General features: G+C 42.0%; 1 protein-coding gene across 8 annotated transcripts in view; it reads left to right on the plus strand.

Moving 5' to 3' along the window:
- The window catches only part of DMC1 (DNA meiotic recombinase 1), a 54,774-nt gene that overhangs the window by 18,189 nt on the left and 12,561 nt on the right, over positions 1–24,024 (plus strand). For 7 of the 8 annotated variants that reach the window (XM_058431411.1, XM_058431412.1, XM_058431410.1 and 4 more), the window contains 6 exons: positions 2,188–2,229; positions 4,575–4,647; positions 15,997–16,088; positions 16,802–16,875; positions 17,005–17,119; positions 17,758–17,818. In XM_058431411.1, coding sequence (XP_058287394.1) covers positions 2,188–2,229; positions 4,575–4,647; positions 15,997–16,088; positions 16,802–16,875; positions 17,005–17,119; positions 17,758–17,818 — 457 coding nt within the window. The remainder of the gene's footprint in view (positions 1–2,187; positions 2,230–4,574; positions 4,648–15,996; positions 16,089–16,801; positions 16,876–17,004; positions 17,120–17,757; positions 17,819–24,024) is intronic. The other variant, XM_032139912.2, reaches the window with a different exon arrangement.

Raw genomic sequence — 24,024 nt, forward strand, 5'->3', positions numbered from 1 at the left:
GCTAGAGTGCAACGGCGTGATCTCGGCTTACTGCAAGCTTCGCCTCCTGGGTTCACGCCATTCTCCTGCCTCAGCCTCCCGAGTAGCTGGGACTACAGGTGCCTGCCACCACGCCCAGCTAATTTTTTTGTATTTTTATTGGAGATGGGGTTTCACCGTGTTAGCCAGGATGGTCTTGATCTCCTGACCTCAGCCTCCCAAATTGCTGGGATTACAGGCGTGAGCCACTGTGCCCAGCTGATAATAGATTTTTTTTCACTTATTTGTTCAAAAGGTAATTGAATAATGAGGCTGATTTTATTTCTAGGCAATTAATGTTCCATGAACATAGAGACTAGATTCTCTCTTCCCTGATTATATCCTCTATTTTTTTTTTTTAAATAATAGATACAGGGTCTCGCTATGTTGCCCAAGATGGTCTTGAACTCCTGGACTCAAGCAATCCTCCCACTTTGACCTCCCAAAGTATTGGGATTACAGGCATGAGCCACTGTACCTGTCCTATCCTCTACTTTTAAAAAGCAATTCATGCATAGCTACCCTGTGTATCACATCTGGGAATTCCAGTATTTGCTGTCCTTGGAGAACTAAATCTGTTTTTTGTTTTTTTTTTTCTGTTGACTTGGGCACTAAATCTGGTTTTCATTATTTCTGTCGACTCAGTCTTAGTGGCTTACCTTCTTCTGTATTTATTGGTGTTTCTGAGCTTATTGTTTGATTTTAATCTATGAAAGTTCAATGGACCTGGATTGGTAAGTAGGAAAGTTTTCCTCCAGAAAGAATTTGCTTTTGCTGGTAGCTAGGGGATGGCACCAGTTTAAGACTACTTCAGCTCCCCTTTAAGGACCTCAGTTCAGTAGGGGAACCCCAGGCTTTCTTTCCTGTGGTAGGATCTTTCTCTTCTTTTCTATTTATTTATTTATTTATTTCGTGATTGCGTTTTTCTCTGGCTTCCAAGCTGGAGTGCAGTGGCCTGATCTCAGCTCACTGCAACCTCGGCCTCCCAGGTTCAAGCAATTCTCCTGCCTCAGCCTCCCAAGTAGCTGGGACTACAGGTGCACGCTGCCACACCCAGCCAATTTTTTATTTTTTAGTAGAGATGGCATTTCACCATGTTGCCCAGGCTGGTCTCGAACTCCTGAGCTCATGCAGTCTGCCCGCCTCGGCCTCCCAAAGTGCTAGGATTACAGGCATGAGCCACCATGTCCAGCTAATTGTTGTATTTTTGGTAGAGATGGGGGTTTCACCATGTTTGCCAGGCTGGTCTCGAACTCCTGACCTCAAGTGATCCACTCATCTCATCCTCCCAAACTGCTGGGATTACAGGTGTGAGTCACCGCACTTTACCCCAGGTGGTAGGGTCTTAAGCTTTCTTTTTTTCTTTTTTTTTTTTTTTGAGACGGAGTCTCGCTCTGTTACCCAGGCTGGAGTGCAGTGGTGCGATCTCGGCTCACTGCAAGCTCCGCCTCCTGGGTTCACGCCATTCTCCTGCCTCAGCCTCCTGAGTAGCCGGGACTACAGGCGCCCACCACCACACCTGGCTAATTTTTTGTAGTTTTAGTAGAGATGGGGTTACACCGTGTTAGCCAGGATGGTCTCAATCTCCTGACCTTGTGATCCACCCGCCTCAGCCTCCCAAAGTGCTGGGATTACAGGCATAAGCCACCGCGCCCGGCCTTAAACTTTCATTTATATGACTGTTACTAAGGAAAACTTGGTTTAAATTAATTTATATTAAACAAATAAGGCCGGGCATGGTGGCTCACGCCTGTAATCCCAGCACTTTGGGAGGCTGAGGTGGGAGGATCACCTGAGTTCAGGAGTTTGAGACCAGCCTGGCCAATATGGTGAAACCCCAACTCTACTTATAACACAAAAACTAGCCGGGTGTGGTGACAGGCACCTGTAATCCCAGCTACTCAGGAGGCTGAATCAGGAGAATCGCTTGAACCCAGGAGGCAGAGGTTGCAGTGAGCCGAGATCGTGCCACTGCACTCCAGCCTGAGTGACAGAGCAAGACTCCGTCTCAAAAAAAAAATAAAAAATAACACAGGAGATACTTCATAAGTAAGATTTGCCAGTTGGAAAAGAAAAAGAAAAGAGTAATATTCTGAAGCCATGTTTTATTCTTTATGAAAATATCAGGAAATTATGCATTTTTTAAATCTTTTTTTCTGTATTTCACAGAATTTCGTACTGGAAAAACCCAGCTCTCTCATACCCTCTGTGGTAAGGATATATAACAACAATAACAATAATAATCATAGCTATTACTTATCAAACATCTACTATGTGCCTGATACTCTAAATAATCTCATATAATCTGAACATACTTGCAAGGAAACTAAAACACAGGCAGATTAAGTAAACTGCCCGTGGTTATACAGCTGGTCTTTGAATGTGTGATCCTTGAGGTGATGTATGTGCTGCACTATGAACACCTGAGTAGAAATAGAGAGAAGTTGAATGGGTATATGAATGTGTTGGTGAGGAGTCCACTGTCTCAATTTTTCCCATTCCATCTTTTCTATATCTTTTTTAGAAGAGTGACACAAAATCTATTGAGTCCTAGAATCTTTCACTTTCCATGGCATAAAGTTGGCCCTAAGAGAGACTTAAAAACAAAATTGTTTTAAACAAAACAACCAAAGATATCTCCTTTTCCACAAATACACTACTGTGCATTTCTTTGAGCTATGGAGAAGGAACTTGGCAAAGTGGTTAAGAAAGGAGTTCTGGAATCAAAATGCTGGACTTCAATCCCGGTTCTGTCATTAGTAGCTGTGTGACCTTGGGCAAGTTGTTCTACTTCTCTAATTTCCCCCACCAATAAAATTGAAATAACGACAGTGCCAAATCTTAGGATTGTTTTGAAAAGTAAATGAAATAATGTATGTACCTGGTATAAAGTAGCTCCTTAGTGTTAACTACTACTACATAAAAAGTAATTGCAGTCAAGCGTGGTGGCTCACACATGTAATCCCAGCACTTTGGGAGGCCAAGGCGGGAGGATCTCCCCAAGTCAGGAGTTTGAGACCAGCTTGGTCAACATGGTGAAACCCTGTCTCTACTAAAAAATACAAAAATTAGCTGGGCCTGGTTGAACGTGCCTGTAATCCCAGCTACTGGGGAGGCTGAGGTCGGAGAATCACTTGAACCCAGGAGGCAGAGGTTGCCGTGGGCCGAGATTGTGCCACTGCACTCCAGCCTGGGCGACAAAGTGAGACCTGTCTCAAAAAAAAAAGTAAATGCATTTTTAAAATTTGACATACATTAATTGAAAGGTAACTTAAATTAGTTATATAGCATAAATTATATTTGTGACTATTTCTTTTTTTTTTTTTTGAGACAGAGTCTCGCTCTGTCACCCAAGCTGGAGTGCAGTGGCGCGATCTCAGCTCACTGCAATCTCCGCCTCCCAGGTTCAAGCGATTCTCCTGCCTCAGTCTCCTGGGTAGCTGGGATTACAGGCACGCACCACCATGCCCGGCTAATTTTTGTTTTTTGTATTTTCAGTAGAGACGGGGTTTCACCATGTTGATGAGGCTGGTCTCAAACTCCTGACCTCATGATCCGCTCACTCGGCCTATTTGTGACTTTTCTTTCTTTTTGTTCTTTTTCCTTTCTTTCTTTTTTTTTTTTTGAGATGGAGTCCTGCTCTGTCACCCGGGCTGGAGTGCAGTGGCATGATCTCAGCTCACTGCAACCTCCGCCTCCCGTGTTCAAGCAATTCTCCTGCCTCAGCCTCCAGAGTAGCTGGGATTACAGGCATGCACCACCACACCTGGCTTATTTTTGTATTTTTAGTAGAGACAGGGTTTTACCATGTTGGTCAGGCTGGTCTTGAACCCTTGACCTCAAATGATCCACCCACCTTGGCCTCCCAAAGTGCTGGGATTACAGGCATGAGCCACCACGCCCGGCCATATTTGTGACTATTTCTTGTAGAAAGAAAGTTAGTAGGTTGGGCGCGGTGGCTCAAGCCTGTAATCCCAGCACTTTGGGAGGCCGAGGTGGGCAGATCACGAGGTCAGGAGATCAAGACAATCCTGGCCAACATGGTGAAACCCCATCTCTACTAAAAGTACAAAAATTAGCTGGGCATGGCAGTGCGTGCCTGTAGTCCCAGCTACTTGGGAGGCTGAGGCAGAAGAATTGCTTGAACCCGGAAGGCGGAGATTGCAGTGAGCCGAGATTGCGCCACTGCGCTCCAACCTGACGACAGAGCTAGACTCGTCTCAAAAAAAAAAAAAAAAGAAAAAAGAAAGGAAAAGAAAAAGAAAGTTAGTAATATTTAAATTTTATTTCCATTCTTTGGGAGAACTTTCACGAATATCTTCCATTGTGAAAGATAGTGAAATTATTTGTTGAATTACAACTATGCTGGCAGAATACTTATAGTTTCACACTGGTTAAGTAATATGAAAATATATCATGTTGTTTAGAAACGAAAGGATCATGACTCTGCAAAATGTACTAAAGAGTTGCAACAGCAGATTCCATGTGTATTTTATATAGTCATTTGTACAAAGTTTATTCACTCCTATTAATATAAATTTTTAATTGCTTCCTAGTGACAGCTCAACTTCCAGGAGCTGGTGGCTACCCAGGAGGAAAGATTATCTTCATTGATACAGAAAATACTTTGTAACCTTTTTATTTAAAGTTGCTAACATAATAGTGTGATATAGGAATGTTACCGCTAAAGAGTTTGTCTGAGATATACAATCTTTGTAGTCATTCCATAAACCAGTAGTAATGAGACAAATCAAAGGGAAAACAATTACTGGTTAAGTTCTCAAATCACCTTTTATTTAATGGGGTTTCACTTCTTCATATGGGTTTATGAGACAAAACAAATACATGAGAGGAAATTATATCATCTTCATTTTTAATCCTCTTACTTCTCTAAAGATTTTGCTTAAATAGTTAGAAAAAAGATTTTTTTTTTTTTTGAGGGAATCTCCCTGTTGCCCAGGCTGGAGTCCAGTGGGGCGATCTCGGCTCACTGCAACCTCCATCTCTTGGGTTCAAGCAATTCTCCTGCCTCAGCCTACTGAGTAGCTGGGATTACAGATGTGTGCCACCACACCTGGCTAATTTTTTTGTATTTTTAGTAGAGACGGGGTTTTGCCATGTTGGCCAGGCTGGTCTGGAACTCCTGACCTCAGGTGATCCGCCTGCCTCGGCCTCCCACAGTGCTGGGATTACAGGGGTGAGCCACTGAGCCTGGCTGAAAGATTATTGACTCACTGAAAGTCATGGTACCAAATGAAGGGAAAGGTAGGAAGAGGGTGAAAGTTCATAAGGAAAACAGGCAGAACCTGTTTGGGTAACACAAAGAATTGCAGTTTAATTAAAGGGTAAGGTATTCCAGGATATGGGCTAGAAAGATGATTGGGATCTTAGACATGAAAGGCTTTGAAACAAGATAGTGGGTGTAAACTGGATACTTTAGCAATATTCTAGGCAAGTAATGAGAACTTGATCTAGGTTGGAACTGGTAAGAATAAAAAGAAAAGGAAAAGAAGTATTAGAGAGGAAAATTGATAGGACTTGATGGCTATATTTGGTAGACAAAGGAAAGATAGGTTTGAGAAACCGCTCAGGTTTTTTGTCTAGATACTAGGAGAATAGTTATGTAATGCTAACAGTAGAACTGGAAAGATCATGTTTCAGAGAAAAGGTGATGTTTCATTTTAATGTACTAATTTTACTTTTTTTTTTGAGACAGGATCTTTCTCCATCACCCAGGCTGGAATGCAGTGGTGCATTCTCAACTCACTGCAACCTCAGCTTCCCAAGTAGCTAAGTTTACAAATGTGCACCACCACACCTGGCTAATTTTTGTATTTTTAGTACAGATGGGGTTTCGCCATGTTGGCCAGGCTGGTTTTGAACTCCTGACCTCAAGTGATCCACCCACCTCGGCCTCCCAAAGTGCTGGAATTACAGGCATGAGCCATCACGCCCGGCCTAATTTTTTTCTTCTTTTGAGACAGGGTCTTGCTCTGTTGCCCAGGCTGGAGTGCAGTGGCCCAATTACACTCACCGCAGACTCGAACTCCCAGGGTCAAGTGATCCTCCCACTTCAGCCTTCGGAGTAGCTAGAACTACAGACACATACCACCACGCCTGGCTAATTTTTTTTTTTTATCTTTTGTAGAGACCAGGTTTCACCACGTTGCCCAGGCTGATCTCCAACTCCTGGGCTCAAGCCATCTGCCTGCCTTGGCCTCCCAAAGGACTGGGATTACAGAAATGAACCACTGCACCCAGCCTTCATTTTAATGTATTGAATATGATGTACATGAGGATATCCAGATGGCACTTGGAAATATTGAATTCAGCTTGAGAAGGGGGTAGGCCCAGAAATATGGACGAATTAACCAAGTGGGAAAGAGAACTTATAGAGAAAGAAGAGAGGAGAATTGAGAACATAACTTTGAGCTATGTTTATATTTAGGAAGAGGCCTAAAATGAGGAACCCAGAGACAGAGGAAGTAGAAGGAAATCTGGTTGTAAAAGTCAAGCAAAAGGAAAGTTTCAAGACGATAAGAGTTGTCAGCAATGTTACACACACACGGATTTTGAGGATACAGCCTGAGAAAGATCACTATAAGTTCAAAATTAGGAGTTCAAGCGAACATTTGCCATAGGGTGAGGTGATAGAAGCTTTATGTAAACAAACAATAAGGGAGGGAGGCAGTATGAAATTGACCAATGAAAGGAAGAAGGCTAGGCACCGTGGCTCACGCCTGTAATCCCAGCACTTTGGGAGGCTGAGGCGGGTGGATCACCTGAGGTCAAGAGTTCGAGACCAGCCTGACCAACATGGAGAAACCCTGTCTCTACTAAAAATACAAAATTAGCTGGGCGTGGCGGCACATGCCTGTAATCCCAGCTACTCAGGAGGCTTAGGCAGGAGAATCGCTTGACCTGGGAGGCGGAGGTTGCGGTGAGCCGAGATCGTGCCATTGCACTCCAGCCTGGGCAACAAGAGGGAAACTCTGTCTCAAAAAAAAAAAAAAAAAAAGGAAGAAAAAATATACTAGTTTGAGGAGGTATTGAGAGGAAATTCTTTTTAATAACAAAGAAGACCTACGCACATTTGTAAGGCTGTTCACAGTGAAGCCCCAGCCTGCCTCTCCAAGCTCAGTACTCACCATTGCCACTATTAGAGGCAAAGAGATGAATCTGTTTTAGTCCATCCCATTGCCTGTAAACATACTTTGTTATCAAAATTTGCACATATGTCTAGTCTCACTCCAGTGATCCCAGCACTTCGGGAAGCCAAGGCAGGAAGATCACTTGAGGCCAGGTGTTCAAGACCAGCCTGGGCAGCATAGTGTCGCTACAAAATAAATTTTAAATTAGCCAGGTGTGGTGGCTATAAATCCCAGCTACTCGGAAGGCTGAGGCAGGAGGCTCATTTGAGGCCAGGAGTTCATGATTAGCCTGGGCAACATAGCAAGACTCTGTCTCTAGCAAAAGAAAAAAAAATCTAAAAACATTGTACATCAGCAGTTATTTAGATTTAACCAGAAAGATTTTTGTTTTCTTTGTTCATTATGGTTTCTTGCATCCCAAATGTTATTCTTTCCTGTATTTTTGTTTTGCTGTAATACTTAAGTATTTCTTTTAGAAATGTAATCTAGGTGGTAAACTTTGAACCTTAGTATGTCTGAAAGTGCCTTTATTTTGCTCTCACTCTTGGCTGTTAATTTGTCTGGTCACAGAGAACTTTGCATGGTATATTTCTATCTTCTTGGGTATTTGCTCCTTCCATCCCCATCTCACAGTCTTTCTGAATTATACAAATCATTTAAGGCTCTCATTTCAAGGCCTGCTTTTTCTAATCTTCCCTAATTACTCAATTTGGAAAATCTTGTCCTTCTTGACCTATTATAGAATTTACTATCTAAAATACTCACTTAGAAAACAAAACAGAGAACTGTTTGTAGAAGTCCCTTTTCAGAAATGCCAGGCATGAGAAGACTCTGAAAGAGCCTTTTAACTTGGGGAAGGAGGGTGAAATGTTGGATAGGGCTTTAACAAGGGTGCTCAGCTGGCGTTCAGCTGGTGTCAGAAACAATTGATTAAGGATGATTCTTATCTCAGAGAGGGAAGAATTGTTCTCGCAGAGTAGCAGCCACTGTTTGGGCAATTTGGATTTTTTTTTTTTTCGAGATGGAGTTTCATTCTTGTTGCCCAGGCTGGAGTGCAATGGCGCGATCTTGGCTCACCGCAACCTCTGCCTCCCGGGTTAAAGCGATTCTCCTGCCTCAGCCTCCCAAGTAGCTGCGATTACAGGTGCATGCCACCACGCCCGGCTAATTTTGTATTTTTAGTAGAGACAGGGTTTCTCCATGTTGGTCAGGCTGGTCTTGAATTCCCGACCTCTGGTGATCCACCCACCTTGGCCTCCCAAAGTGCTGGGATTACAGGCTTGAGCCACGACTCCCGGTCTGCAATTTGGATTTTATTAAGAACAATAGGAATAGTTAGGAGCTAAGTCATATGCAAAAGAGAGTGGAGAAGAACAGCTGGGTGGTGGTGCAGGGCACTGTGGCAAGGGCCACATTGGAATGTTCTCATTCTTTCGGTGTCTCATATTTATACTGCTGTCTCTTGATATTTTTCTTTTTATATGTTTATATTTTGCCTCCTTAATTATGTTTTAAATTTACCTAGGGCATAGGTTGTCTTAGGACTCCTTATATCCTCCATAATGCTTTGCCTTGGTAATTGGTTAATATGGTAATTAATTCCATATGGTAATTGGTTAATAAATATTTATAATTGATCTGAACTTCCCTTCAGTATAAGCCCAAGTTTTTTCATTTTAAATTGTTTTGGCCAGGTGCTGTGTGGCTCACGCCTGTAATCCTAGTACTTTGGGAGGCCGAGGCGGGCAGATCACGAGGTCAGGAGATTGAGACCATCCTGGCTAACACAGTGAAACCCCGTCTCTACTAAAAATACAAAAAATTAGCCAGGTGCAGTGGTGGGCACCTGTAGTCCCAGCTACTCGGGAGGCTGAGGCAGGAGATGGTGTGAACCCAGGAGGCGGAGCTTGCGGTGAGCCGAGATAGCGCCACTGCAGTCCGGCCTAGGCGACAGAGCGAGACTCCATCTCAAAAAAAAAAAAAAATTGTTTTGTTTTGTTTTTGAGACAGGGTCTCGCTCTGTTGCCTAGGCTGGAGTGCAGTGACGTGACCATGGATCACTGCTGCCTCAACATCCAGGACTCAAGTGATCCTCCCACCTCAGCCTCTCAAGTAACTGGGACTACAGCATGCCACCATGCCCAGCTAATTTTTTTATTTTTTTGGTAGAGATAGGGTTTCACCATGTTGCCCAGGCTGGTCTCCAACTCCTGAGCTCTAGTGATCCTCCCACCTGGGCCTCCTAAAGTGCTGGGATTACAGGCATAAGCCACCATGCCTGGTTTTGTTATTCCCTGTCTTTTGCATAAAAGCCATATTAACTGGGGTGAGATGATATTTCATTGTAGTTTTGATTTGCATTTCTCTGATGATCAGTGACATTGAGCACATTTTCATATAGCTATTTGCCATTTGTATGTCTTCTGTGAACCCAGAGAATCTGAGACAGGTCTCAGTTAGTTTAGAGAGTTTATTTTGCGGCCGAGCGTGGTGGCTCATGCCTGTAATCCCAGCACTTTGGGAGGCCAAGGTGGGCAGATCACGAGGTCTGGAGATCGAGACCATCCTGGCCAACATGGTGAAACCCTGTCTCTACTAAGATACAAAAAAAAAAAAAAAATTAGCCAGGCCTGGTGGCACGTGCCTGTAGTCCCAGCTACTCGGGAGGCTAAGGCAGGGGAATCGCTCGATTCCAGGAGGTGGAGGTTGCAGTGCGCTGAGATCGCGCCACTGCACTCCAGCCTGGGGACAGAGCAAGACTCTGTCTCAAAAAAAAAAAAGAAAGTTTATTTTGCCAAGGTTGGGGATACGCCCATGACACAGCCTCAGGAAGTCCTGACGACGTGTGCCCAAGGTGGTTGGGGCACAGCTTGGTTCTACACGTTTTGGGAGACATGAGACATCTATCAGTATATGTAAGAAGAACATTGGTCCAGTCTGGAGAGGCGGGACAACCTGAAGCAAAGACAGGAAGACTCTAAGCAAAGCAAGGAGTGGGCTTCCAGGTCACAGATAGGTGAGACACAAATGGTTGCATTCTTTTGAGTTTCTGATTAGCCTTTCCAAAAGAGGCAATCAGATATGCATCTATCTCAGTAAGCAGAGGAGTGACTTTGAATAGAATGAAAGGCAGGTTTGCCATAAGCAGTTTCCAGTTTGAGTTTTCCTTAGTGATTCTGGAGGCCCAAGATATTTTCCTTTCACACTTCTTTTGAGAAATGTCTTTTCAGGTATTTTGCCCATTTTTAAATAAGATTATTAGATTTTTTTTTCCTGTAGAGTTGTTTGAACTTTTTATATATTCTGGTTATTAATCCCTTGTCAGATGGATAGTTTGCAAATATTTTCTCAGCAGGGCAATTTTACTTCTATAAAAGGGTGCGACTCACTGATGGAGCAATGGCAAGAGCACATCTGAACAAGGGAGGGGAAGGGGGTTTTATTCCTGACTCAAGTAGTGCCTACTGCTGTGTCATTCCCCTATTGGCTAGGGTTGGACTGCACAGTCTAAGCTAATTCCGATTGGCTATTTTAAAGGAGCAGGGGTATGAGTCGGAGTGGTGGAGTGAGTAGTTTGGCAGGAAGGATGGTTAGGAACAGGTGACTAAAGGTGACTCAGGTCAGAGCAGGTGACCAGGGGTGACCTAGGACGGAGCAGGTGACCAGGGGAGACTCAGCATGGAGCAGGTGACCAGGGGAACAGATGTAAACTGCTGATTAGAACTGATGGAAAAGGTCGTTTACTGAAACTAGGGGCAAGAAAGCGAGAAGAAGGAGGAAGTTAAACTTTAAAATGGAGAACAAAGAACAGGGGAGCTGAACATACTGATACTTTGGTTCCTTGGAGAGGATCTCAAAACTCATTGTACTTAACAATTTACAGGCAGCTGGGCACGGTGGCTCACGCCTGTAATCCCAGCACTTTGGGAGGCCGAGGTGGGTGGATCACGAGGTCAGGAGATCGAGATCATCCTGGCTAACACGGTGAAACCCTGTCTCTACTAAAAATACAAAAAATTAGCCGGGCGTGGTGAACTTTTTATATATTCTGGTTATTAATCCCTTGTCAGATGGATAGTTTGCAAATATTTTCTCAGCAGGGCAATTTTACTTCTATAAAAGGGTGCGACTCACTGATGGAGCAATGGTAAGAGCACATCTGAACAAGGGAGGGCAGGTATTTTGCCCATTTTTAAATAAGATTATTAGATTTTTTTTTCCTATAGAGTTGTTTGAACTCTATAGGGCACCTGTAGTCCCAGCTACTCGGGAGGCTGAGGCAGGAGAATGGCGTGAACCCAGGAGGTGGAACTTGCAGTGAGCCGAGATCATGCCATTGCACTCTAGCCTGGGTGACAGAGCAAGACTCCATCTCAAAAAAAAAAAAAAACAAAAAACAATTTACAGGCTAAAACCTTTGAAGAGGAATTTATTATATCCTACAGTTGACTGTGCTTGTGTGGTATTACTCAAGAAATCTTTACGCAGTCCAATGCTTCCTTTTAGTAGTTTCATAGTTTGAGGTCTTAGATTTAAGTCTTTAATCCATTTTTATTTGATTTTTGTATATGGTGAGAGATAGGGGTCTAATTTCATTCTTCTGCATATGGATATCCCATTTTCCCAGCACCACTTACTGAAGAGACTGTCCTTTCTCCAATATATGTTATTGGCACCTTTGTTGAAAATGAGTTCACTGTAGGTGTGTGGATTTGTTTCTGGGTTTTATATTCTGTTTCATTGGTCTATGCGTCTGTTTTTATGCCCATACCATGCTGTTTGGGATACTATAGCTCTATAGTATAATTTGAAGTCAGGTTATGTGATTCCTTTAGTTTCGTTCTTTTAGCTCAAGATAGCTTTGGCTATTCTGAGTATTTTGTGGTTCCATATAAATTTTAGGGTTGTTTTTCTATTTCTCTGAAGAATGTCATTGGTATTTTGATAGGAATTGCATTGACTCTGTAGATTGCTTTGTGTAGTATGGACATTTTAACAGTATTGATTCTTCCAACTCATGAACATGCAATATCTTTCTGATTTTTGTGTGTCCTCTTCAATTTATTTCATCAATGTTTTATAGTTTTCATTGTAGAGATCCTTCACTTCTTTGGTTAAGTTAATTTCTAGGTATTTAATTTTATTCATAGCTATTGTAAATGGGATTAATTTTTGAATTTCTTTTTCAGATTGTTCTCTGTTGGTATTTAGACATGCTGCTGATTTTTGTATGTTGATTTTGTATCCTGCAACTCTACTGAATTTGTTTATCAGTTCTAAGAGTTTTTTGGTGGAGTCTGGGTTTTTCCAAGTATAAGATCTTATTATTAGCAAACAAGGATAATTTGACTTCTTCCTTTTCAATCTGGATGACCTTTATTTATTTCTCTTATCTGATTGCTCTAGCTAGGACTTTGAGTACTATGTTGAATAACAGTGGTGAAAGTGGGCATACTTGTTCCAGATCTTAGAGGAAAGACTTTCAGATTTTCCCCATCCAGTATGATACTAGCTGTGAGTCTGTTGTATATGGCTTTTATGTTAGGTTATGTTCCTTCTATACCCAATTTTTTTAGGGTTTTTTTAATCATAAATGAATGTTGAATTTTATCAAATACTTTTTTCAGCATCAATTGAAATGATCATATGTTTTTTGTCCATTCTGTTGATATATCACATTGATTTGTGTATGTTGAACCATCCTTGCATCCCTGAGCTGAATCTTACTTGGTCATGATGAATGATCTGTTTAATGTATTGTTGAATTTGGTTTGCTAGTATTTTGTTGAGGATTTAAGCCCAAGTTTTACACCCCTGGTCACATTGTTCCCAGACCAAACTGAGGATCAGGCTGCTTATTCTTGTGGCCCAATAATGAGATGCAAATGAACTGGGAAAGGAGGGAGTTTTTGTTTCTGTAACCAGTTACAGGGAGAAGACCTGGAAAATAACACCAGACCAACTCAAAATTACAAAGTCTTCCAGAACTTATATACCTCCTCAGCTATATGTTTATTTTAAGTGTGCATTCATCTAAAGACGTAAGTCACTTTGAGAGGCCGAGGTGGGTGGATCACTTGAAGTCAGGAGTTCAAGACTATCCTGGCCAACATGGCGAAATCTTGTCTCTACCAAAAATATAAAAATTAGCTGGGCATGGTGGCACAGGCCTGTAGTCCCAGCTACTCAGGATGCTCAGGCAAGAGAATCGCTTGAACCAGGGAGGCAGAGGTTGCAGTGAGCTGAGATTGCACCACTGGACTCCAGCCTGAGCAACAGAGTGAGACTCCATCTCAAAAAAAATAAAATAAAATTTTTAAAAAAGATGTAAGTGATTAACTTCTTTCGATCTATAACTAAGATCTGAGTCCTAAAGACCTTCCTCTGGAGCCTCAGTAAATTTACTTAATCTAAATGGGTCCAGGTGCTGGGGTGATTACCCTTATCTTGTCTCCTGCTAAATCATGGAGGTTTGGGGAGTTCCTTCAGACCCCCAATAACTTGTTTGTGGAGACCTGGGGAGTTTCTTCAGACCCCCAATAAAACTCGTTTAATCCTAAACAGGTATTGTTAAGAATTTCTTCGTTATCTTGTCATGCTTCAAGGCCCAGGAAAGGCCTGGGCAAAACTCTTGGTGGGCTTTTGTTACATTCCAGCCTTTGTATAAGGGCACTTTCAGCTTTTAATATTTAACTTAACCACTCAGTCAGTGCTGAAACAGTTGTTATGGAGGCCTGCATTAGTAAGACCTGGCCTGCCACAACATAGTATCTGGGATTTGTAGAAACCGACATGATGAAAATTTTTTTTTTTTTTTTTTTTGAGACGGAGTCTCGCTCTGTCGCCCAGGCTGGAGTGCAGTGGCGCAATCTCGGCTCACTGCAAGCTCCGCCTCCCGGGTTCACGCTATTCTCCTGCCTCAGCCTCTCCGAGTAGCTGGGACTACAGGCGCCCGCCACCACGCCCGGCTAATTTTTTTGTATTTTTAGTAGAGACAGGGTTTCACCGTGGTCTCGATCTCCTGACCTCATGATCCGCCCGCCTCCGCCTCCCAAAGTGCTGGGATTACAAGCGTGAGCCACCGCGCCCAGCCAATGAAAATGTTTTTATTGCCTCTTCCAATTCTCTGTCTAACTTGTCCACCAAAAACATCTACTGGGTATACTCAATAGCAATGGAAGATTTTTGTGGCTGTCACCAAAGCTCTAACAACAAGAACATATCTAGTGCATTAGGATATAAATAGCTGGGAAATCCTAAAGACAATTCAACTAAACATTTATTAAATTAATTGCAAACATCACAGATAAGATTATAAATGGTCCTGGCCGGGCGCGGTGGCTCATGCTTGTAATCCCAGCACTTTGGGAGACCGAGGCGGGCGGATCACGAGGTCAGGAGATCGAGACCACGGTGAAACCCCGTCTCTACTAAAAATACAAAAAATTAGCCAGGCGTGGTGGCAGGCGCCTGTAGTCCCAGCTACTCGGAGAGGCTGAGGCAGGAGAATGGCGTGAACCCGGGAGGCGGAGCTTGCAGCGAGCCGAGATTGCGCCACTGCACTCCAGCCTGGGCGACAGAGTGAGACTCCGTCTCAAAAAAAAAAAAAAAAAAAAAGATTATAAATGGTCCTTTATTTACAGTTACTTATACTGGGATCAGTGTTATGTAAACACTATAAACAAAGTGAAATAAGGTCACAAACATGCATTTAATTTTACCTCATTTTACTTCAGACATATTGTTGGGATCACCAAAGACCTAAAAAAAATGTTTATTACTCCTTTATAGTTTATAGGTATAAGTGATTATTAGCTTCTTCCAGAATACCTTTGCAGGTGCACTTAGTTTGCTTCCCTATGAATTTGCTAATTTCAGAAAGCTAACAACTCCTGGCTAGGCATGGTGGCTCATGCCTGTAATCCTAGCACTTTGGGAGGCCGAGGCAGGCAGATCACTTGAGGTCAGAAGTTTGAAACTAGCCTGGCCAACATGGTGAAACCCCGTCTCCACTAAAAATACAAAAATTAGCTAGATATGATGGCTCGCACCTGTAATCACAGCTACTCAGGAGACTGAAGGAGGAGAAAACAAAAAAAAAGCTAACAACTCCTTTAGAAGAAAGTAGATTTTAAACTCTATATACTTTCCAGGTAAGATTTGAAAAGAAAAAGAAAACCTATGCAAACAAAAAATCTTTGATCGATATTTCTCTTCTGGGCCCTTGAAGTTACCTTTTTGACTCTTTGGTTCATGTAGTCAAATTATCATTTAACAACATGTGATTAATGATATAATAAACTATTTCATATTGAGCAAATGAGGGGTATGAAGAGAGTGAATTAATTCACTTTGCAGTTATTGAATTATAATTCAGTAATATTATCTATTACAGGTCTATTTTTATAGATCTGAGAACAAAAGGACTCACAAAGCTTAGTTCCTAGTTTTTCTCTTGTAACTGATTTGCTGCATAAGCTCAAGTCATTCTCCAAATCTCTGTTTGCCAGTGTCTTACGTTGTAAAATGTAAAATAGGCCATAAAAACTAGCTTCCAAGGTTATTGTAAAGATTTAATAATTTAATAGTTAAATTCATTACTGCCCCACATTTCTAAGACCATTATCACTACCTATGGTAAATTGAGGCACTTATGAATAAACAAATCTTGTATAGACTTTAGATGGTTGCTAGCATCCTCTAGAATACCTTCACAGGTACATTGTTTGGCTTCTCTGTTAATTTACGTAAGATATTATGTTTTGTAGTGGTTGTCTAAACTTTTTTAGAACTGGCTTATTGGATCCTTAATCTTGGCATACTCCAGCCGTCCAGATCGCCTTAGGGACATTGCTGATCGCTTCAATGTAGACCATGATGCAGTACTGGACAACGTACTTTATGCACGTGCATATACTAGTAAGAGCCCCATGCAGTTGGATGCTTGGGTCAATCAATGTAAGGTTGGCAGCACTGATTTACTACTTGAGTGATACAACATTTTGATACTTTTTTTCTATTTTATTTTTCTCTAAATTAATTTACTCAGTCTATAAATTTTATCATCTGGTAAGTCCTTAGATAATAAAGTGCCCTCAAATTATTTATTATTCTTTGTCTTTGAAATTAACAGTAACATTCTTTTTGGCTAATGTAGCATTTGGTATATATGCTAAAGCAGAATATGCAATAATTTTTTTCTTTTTTTTGAGATGGAGTCTCGCTCTGTCACTCAGGCTGGAGTGCAGTGGTGTGATCTCAGCTCACTGCAACCTCCAACTCCTGGCTTCAAGTGATTCTCCTACCTCAACCTCCCAAGTTGCTGGGATTACAGGCACACGCCACCACACCCAGCTAATTTTTGTATTTTTTAGTAAAGTCAGGGTTTCACCATGTTGGCAAGGCTGGTCTTGAACTCCTGACCCCAAGTGATCCACCTGCCTCGGCCTCCCAAAGTGTTGGGATTATAGGCATGAGCCACCATGCCCGGCTGCAATAATATTTAATAAAGTCATAAAGAACTAAGAGAATCCTTCAAGGAATTTCTTTTGCCTGGCTCCCAAGAATATGAATGACCTTAGCCTCTGCTTCTTTCAACTTTTATAACATTTTCTCACTGCATTTCCCATCAGGTGAACATCAGATGGAGCTACTTGATTATGTAGCAGCAAAGTTCCATGAAGAAGCTGGCATCTTCAAGCTATTGGTACAAGCTTTTAAATATTGCTTTCACAGAGCTATTTAGCATAATATTTTTCTTCTATTGATCTCTATTCAAATAATGTCTTCCTTCAATTTCCAAATGCATGTTTATTTTTACGTTAATCCTGTGTAGATTATCGATTCAATAATGGCACTTTTTCGAGTGGATTTCAGTGGCCGTGGGGAGTTGGCCGAACGGCAGCAAAAATTGGCCCAGATGTTGTCACGACTCCAAAAAATCTCAGAAGGTATATCTTTAAAATAAAATGGCATCTGTGACTATGTTTGTCAAGTATACTTTGCAGAGAAGCTTGGAATATAATGTCAGGAGGCAGCGATTTTTTTTTAAAAATAAAATTACCTTTATAAGGATACAACTCTTTTTTTTTTTTTGAGATGGTGTCTCGCTCTGTTGCCCAGGCTGGAGTGCAGTGGCACGATCTCGGCTTATTGCAACCTCTGCCTCCCAGGTTCAAGCGATTCTTCCTCCTTAGCCTCCTGGGTAGCTGGGATTATAGGCGCCTGCCATCACGCCCGGCCAATTTTTTGTATTTTTAGTAGAGACGGGGTTTCACCATGTTGGCCAGGCTGGTCTCGAGCTCCTGACCTCGTGATCTGCCCGCCTCAGCCTCCCAAAGTGCTGGGATTACAGGCATGAGCCACTGAGCCCGGCTTTACAACTCTTTTTTTAAGCCAAAAGTATTTATTCTAACTTTAATAATAATAATAACAAATAATTTCTGTTGTCAATGAAAAATAGGAATATGATGTTATTTATAAAATAAATTCATGATGCAATATTTCTAAACTCTGAAATCTAAACAATGAACTTTTAAATATCTATATTGCCTTTCTCATAGTTGTAAAATTTTATCTCTTGATGCAGAATATAACGTGGCTGTTTTTGTGACCAATCAAATGACTGCCGATCCAGGAGCAACTATGACGTAAGCCCCAATATTCTACTTTTTATTTCACAGAGGTTAATATAAAGAGGGTTAGAGTGTAGAATAGAAAATAATTTCAAGGCCTGGCGTGGTGGCTCATGCCTGTAATTCCAGCACTTTAGCAGACTGAGGCAGGCGGATCACGAGGTCAGGAGATGGAGACCAGCCTGACTAACATAGTGAAACTCCGTCTCTACTAAAAATACAGAAATTAGCCGGGTGTGGTGGCACACACCTGTAATCTCAGCTACTCAGGAGGCTGAGGCAGAAGAATCACTTGAACCTGGGAGGCGGAGGTTGTAGTAAGCCGAGATCGCGCCGTTGCACTCCTCTCTGGGCAACAGAGCAAGATTCCGTCTCAAAAAAAAAAAAAAAAAGAAGAAAAGAAAAGAATTTAAAAATCATTAGTCTTTATGTGGGCACAAATATATCACAAATCACTTTATTACCGGGCGCAATGGCTCATGCCTGTAATCCCAACACTTTGGGAGTCCGAGATGGTTGGATCACCTGAGGTCAGGAGTTCGAGACCAGCCTGGCCAACATGGTGAAGCCTCGTCTCTACTAAAAATACAAAAAATTAACTGGGCGTGGTGTCGTGCGCCTGTAGTCCCAGCTACTCGGGAGGCTGAGGTGGGAGAATCACTTGAACCCGGGAGGCGGAGGTTGCAGTGAGCCAGGATCACGCCATTGCACTCCAGCTTGTGCAACAAGAGCAAAACTGCATCTCAAAAAAAAAAAAATCACTTTATTGCACAGTGTATATGACTTCATAATTGTAAATATCACTTGGTATCCAGAATCTATTTTTCTCTAGTTCTTTATAGAATAAAGTGATACTTTAACCATTTTCAGCAGTACTTTGGGCTTCTCTTTGGTCTAGGGCTAAAGGGGTATGGGAGGACAATAAGAAATAGATCCTAGGGAAATAAAAACTAATATTGCAGCTTATCAGTACAATAAAAACCATTCATAAAAACAAAAAAGTCATCTTTCTACAGGATATACATGAGATATATTTCTCAGAGGCACTATGGGAGAAGTCTCCTGTTTGAAGAAAAAGAATTTCAGTTCACACTAGGCATATTCGGAATTTGTTGAAGTGTTTGTGCCCATAACTATTGATGACTCTGAAAGACGGCAGTGAATAGAAATACACAGAGAGCTAAAGTAGGATAATAAAAATAGATAAATCAAACAAAGGTTTGTTGCCACCATAACAAATTTTGAGCGTTATGTGTCTGAATAAGCAATCAAAATAATCCTAAATACAGACCACTGCACTCCAGCCTGGGAGACAGAGCAAGACTGTCTCAAACAAAGCAAAACAAATCTAAATTCATGATAATGCTTTTTAAAAGTGTGTGTGTTTTTTTAAGAGACAAGGTTTCACTCTGTCACCCAAGCTGCAATGCAGTGGCACCATCTCTGCTCACTGCGACCTCTCCTCCCAGGCTCAGGTGATGCTCCCGCCTCAGCCTCCCAAGTAGCTGGGAGGCACACATTACCACGCCTGGCTAATTTTTTTATTTTTAGAAGAGACAGGGTTTTGCCATGTTGGCCAGGCTGGTCTCGAACTCCTGGCCTCAAGCGATCCTCCCACCTCGGCATCCCAAAGTGCTAGGATTACATGTGTGAGCCCCCTTGCCTAGCCAAAAAGCTTTTTTAAAAATCTTTTAAAGGTTGGGTGCAGTGGGCAGTGGCTCACCCCTGTAATCTCAGCACTTTGGGAGGCCAAGGTGGGTGGATCACCTGAGGTCAGGAGTTCAAGACCAGCCTGGCCAACATGGCAAAACCCTGTCTTTACTAAACATAAAAAAACTAGCCAGGCATGGTGGCGTGCACCTGTAGTCCTAGCTTCTTGGGAGGCGAAGACAGGAGGATCATTTGAACCCAGGAGGTGGAGGTTGCAGTGAGCCAAGATCGTGCCACTGCACTCCAGCCTGGGTGACAGAACAAGACTCTGTCTCAAAAACAAAAAAAAAAAAAAAAATTTTTTAAAGGTTTTTATTTAGAAAATATTTTTACCAGAGAGAAGTTAAAAAACTAGTGCAATGAATTCATGCCACTGCATTTCAGCCTGGGAGACAGAGCAAGACATACTCATTTATCTAGATTCATCAGTTGTTAAATTTGCCACATTTTTTTCTCTCTCCTGTGTGTGTGTGTGTGTGTGTGTGTGTGTGTGTGTATGTAGAGGTGTACATACACCTTTGTTTCTCCACACATACACACATTCTCATATGTATATGTATGTGGTATGTGTATACGGTTTTCTCCTGCCTCAGCCTCCCGAGTAGGTGGGATTACAGGCGCCTGCCACCATGGCCGGCTAATTTTTGTATTTTTAGTAGAGACAGGGTTTCTTCATGTTGGCCAGGCTGGTCTCGAACTCCTGACCTCAGGTGATTCGCCCACCTCAGCCTCCCAAAGTGCTGGGATTACAGGTGTGAGCCACCATGCCCAGCCTGTATATGTATTTTTTGGTGAACCATTTGAGAAGTTTCTTCTGAACCACTGAAAATTATTCGCAGACATCATGACACTTCACCTCTTAATACTTCAGCATATCTCTTCTAAGAATAATGATGTTCTTCTACATAGCCACAATATAATTATCACATTCAGAAGGCCGGACGCGGTGGTGGCTCACACCTGTAATCCCAGCACTTTGGGAGGCCGAGGCGGGTGAATCATCTGAGGTCGGGAGTTCAAGACCAGCCTGACCAACATGGAGAAACCCTGTCTGTACTAAAAAATATATATATATATATATAAAATTAGCTGGGCGTGGTGGCACATGCCTGTAATCTCAGCTACTCAGGAGGCTGAGGCAGGAGAATCACTTGAGCTCAGGAGGTAGACGTTGCGGTGAGCCAAGATTGCGCCATTGCACTACAGCCTGGGCACCAAGAGTGAAACTCCGTCTCAAAAAAAAAAAAAAAAAAAAATTATCACATTCAGAAATTCTAACATTGGCATAATAATGTTATCTAATATACAGTTGTATTCAAGTGTCTCCAATTGCCCCAATAATGTCCTTTATAGTTGTTGGGGGTTTTTTTGTTTTGCATTCAATTCAGGATCAATTGAAGAACATGCACTGCATGTAATTGTCATGTCTCTTTAGTCTCCTTTAATCAGAACAGCTCTTCAACCTTTGTTAGACTTTTATGACACCGACATTTTTGTAGAACACAGGCCAACTGTTTTGCAGTGTCCCTCAATTTGAAGTTGATTTTTTTCTTCATTATTTAAAATGTTAAGCATTTTGACAGGAAAACTACATAAGCAATATTATGGCCTTCTCAGTATATCATATCGGGAGACACATGATGGCAGTTTGTCCCATTATTGGTGATGTTAATTCTGATCATATGATTAAGATGATATTCACATGATGTCTCCATTGTAAAAGAAAATTACAAAAATTCTCTTTTATATTTAATTAGTAATTTGTGGGGTGATAATTTGAGACTGTGCAAATATCTTGCTCTGCAATAAGCTTTCATGCATTTATATTAGCATCCATTGAAGATTCTTGCCTAAATTAATTACAGTAAATTAATTATTACTCTGATGGTTGCAATACAAAGTGCTATTACTTTAAAACAGAAGCAATGCATCATATGGTAGCGGATTAAATGAATCATTGACATATATATTAAAATATATTTGATATGCTGGAGTAAATTCTGTAAATTACATTGAAATGAATGTGTCTCTCTTTAGGCATTTTCCAAACTTACCCTTAACAATTTTGCTTCATCTTTTGCAGTTTGATATCTATCTCTCACTTTTCAAGACTCTTTTTTTTTTTTTTGTGACGGAGTCTTGCTCTGTCACTCAGGCTGAAGTGCAATGGCGCGATCTCGGCTCACTGCAAGCTCCGCCTCCCAGGTTGACGCCATTCTCTCACCTCAGCCTCCCTAGTAGCCTGGGACTACAGGCGCCCGCCACCACGCCCGGCTAATTTTGTTTTTGTGTTTTAGTAGAGACGGGGTTTCACCGTGTTAGCCAGGATGGTCTCGATCTCCTCACGTCGTGATCCGTCTGCCTCAGCCTCCCAAAGTGCTGGGATTACAGGTGTGAGCCACTGCGCCCAGCCAAGACCCTTTTATAAGTATTTTCTACTTAGTTACAAGAGATTCCTATGAAAAATATTAAGTACTCAAATGTTATTAAGCAAGTTAAAAAGATTGAGCAGGGGAAATCATTTATTCACTCAATGAATATTTATTGAAAATCTACTATGTAACAATATTCTGAGAATTCACTAGTGAACAAAAAAGACAAAAATCCTGGCCTCGGCCAAGCACGGTGGCTCACGCCTGTAATCCCAGCACTTTGGGAGGCTGAGGCAGGAGGATCACTTGAGCCCAGGAGCCTGAGCCACATAGAGAGACCTCGTCTCTACAAAAAATTAAAAATTAGCCAAGCATGGTGGCGCATGCCTGTAGTCCTAACTACTTGGGAGGCTGAGGCAGGAGGATTGCTTGAGCCTGGGAGGTCAAGGCTGCAGTGAGCCATGTTTGCACCACTGCACTCCAGCCTGGGCAAGAGAGTGAGAACCTGTCTCAAAAAAAAAAAGTCTTGTGGCTGGGTGTGGTGGCTCACTCCTGTAATCCAGCACTTTGGGAGACCAAGGCAGGTGGATCATGAGGTCAGGAGATCGAGACCAGGCTGGCCAACATGGCGAAACCCCGTCTCTACTAAAAATATAAAAATTAGCTGGGCGTAAATGCGCGTGCCTGTAATCTCAGCTACTTGGGAGGCTGAGGCAGAAGAATCGTTTGAACCCGGGAGGGGAGGTTGCAGTGAGCCAAGATCGCACCCCTGCACTCCAGCCTGGGTGACAGAGTGAGACACTGTCTCAAAAAAAAAAAAAAAGGAAGGACAATAAATGATGTCCATTCAACTCAAAATTGTAGTCTTGGTAAGTCACACATTGTCTATAGTATAGTCGCTGAGTGGTTAAGGCAATCATCTCTGTTTATGGGATGACTTTCATACACAGGACATGAAGTGCTTCACAAAGAGAATAATTTTAAACTGAAGAGAAATGGAAGATTTTTAAGGCTCGTTTTAAAAAGAGAAAATGACTCATTGGCTTAGAGGGAGGAAGTGGGTTGCATTCAAATAAAACAGTACAAGTTAAAGAGCAATGTTCTTTCTTCAGGTGTCGGGAGGGAACATTGAAGAGGCCAAAACTGTCACTCTAGAGTTAGAAGGCAAAGGAAATCAGCGGAAATTAGGTCAGATAGGGGTTCTTTTTCTTATATTTGTAGAAAGTTTCAAAAAGAGTAAAACAATTTTGAATTAATTCCAGTAAGACAATGAAAGAAATAGAGAGGTGACAGATAATTGAAGAGGGAGTTGGAATGGGGAGGAGAATGAAAATGAAGAAGCTAAGTAAAGTGCTAGACAAAGTAACAAAGGCTAGTATTTTAACTGGGTAAGTCAACTCTGAAACATCATCTCCTCCACCTAGCTGAATTGTTAGGAAACAAGGTTCACTATAATTGGTATGTTAATAAAGTATATTAAATTATAACAATACAAATTAAATGCTTGTCTTTATATAAAGCACAAAAGTTGCCACCGCTAAATGGGGGGAAAAAAAGGACAATTTTAAACTAAAGGATTTTAAATACTGTTAGGAAACCTCCCATAAAGAAAATATCTTGGCCGGGCGCGGTGGCTCACGCCTGTAATCCCAGCACTTTGGGAGGCCGAGGCGGGCAGATCACGAGGTCAGGAGATCGAGACCATCCAGCTAACACGGTGAAACCCCATCTCTACTAAAAATACAAAAAATTAGCCGGGCGAGGTGGCAGGCGCCTGTAGTTCCCAGCTACTTGGAGAGGCTGAGGCAGGAGAATGGCGTGAACCCCGGGGGGCGGAGCCTGCAGTGAGCCGAGATCGCGCCACTGCACTCCAGCCTGGGTGAAAGAGCGAGACTCTGTCTCAAAAAAAAAAAAAAAAAAGAAAATATCTTTGTTTCTCAGTGTTGAGAAACTCCAAGCTGCAGTTCCCCTGGGGCCTGTCAGGGAACTATCACTATAATTGGTATGAGTCCGCAAGTACACTGACAATAATTGGGGCTTATATCCCATGCATTATACTTGATTGCACATCTTATTAAAAAGGAATGAAATTATAGAGGCGAGGAGCTGCCATATGATATAGCAAGAGGAGTAGCTCCT

Source organism: Hylobates moloch, unplaced genomic scaffold (assembly GCF_009828535.3).
Source record: "Hylobates moloch isolate HMO894 unplaced genomic scaffold, HMol_V3 SCAFFOLD_19, whole genome shotgun sequence".
In the NCBI taxonomy this organism is placed as follows: Eukaryota; Metazoa; Chordata; class Mammalia; order Primates; family Hylobatidae; genus Hylobates; species Hylobates moloch.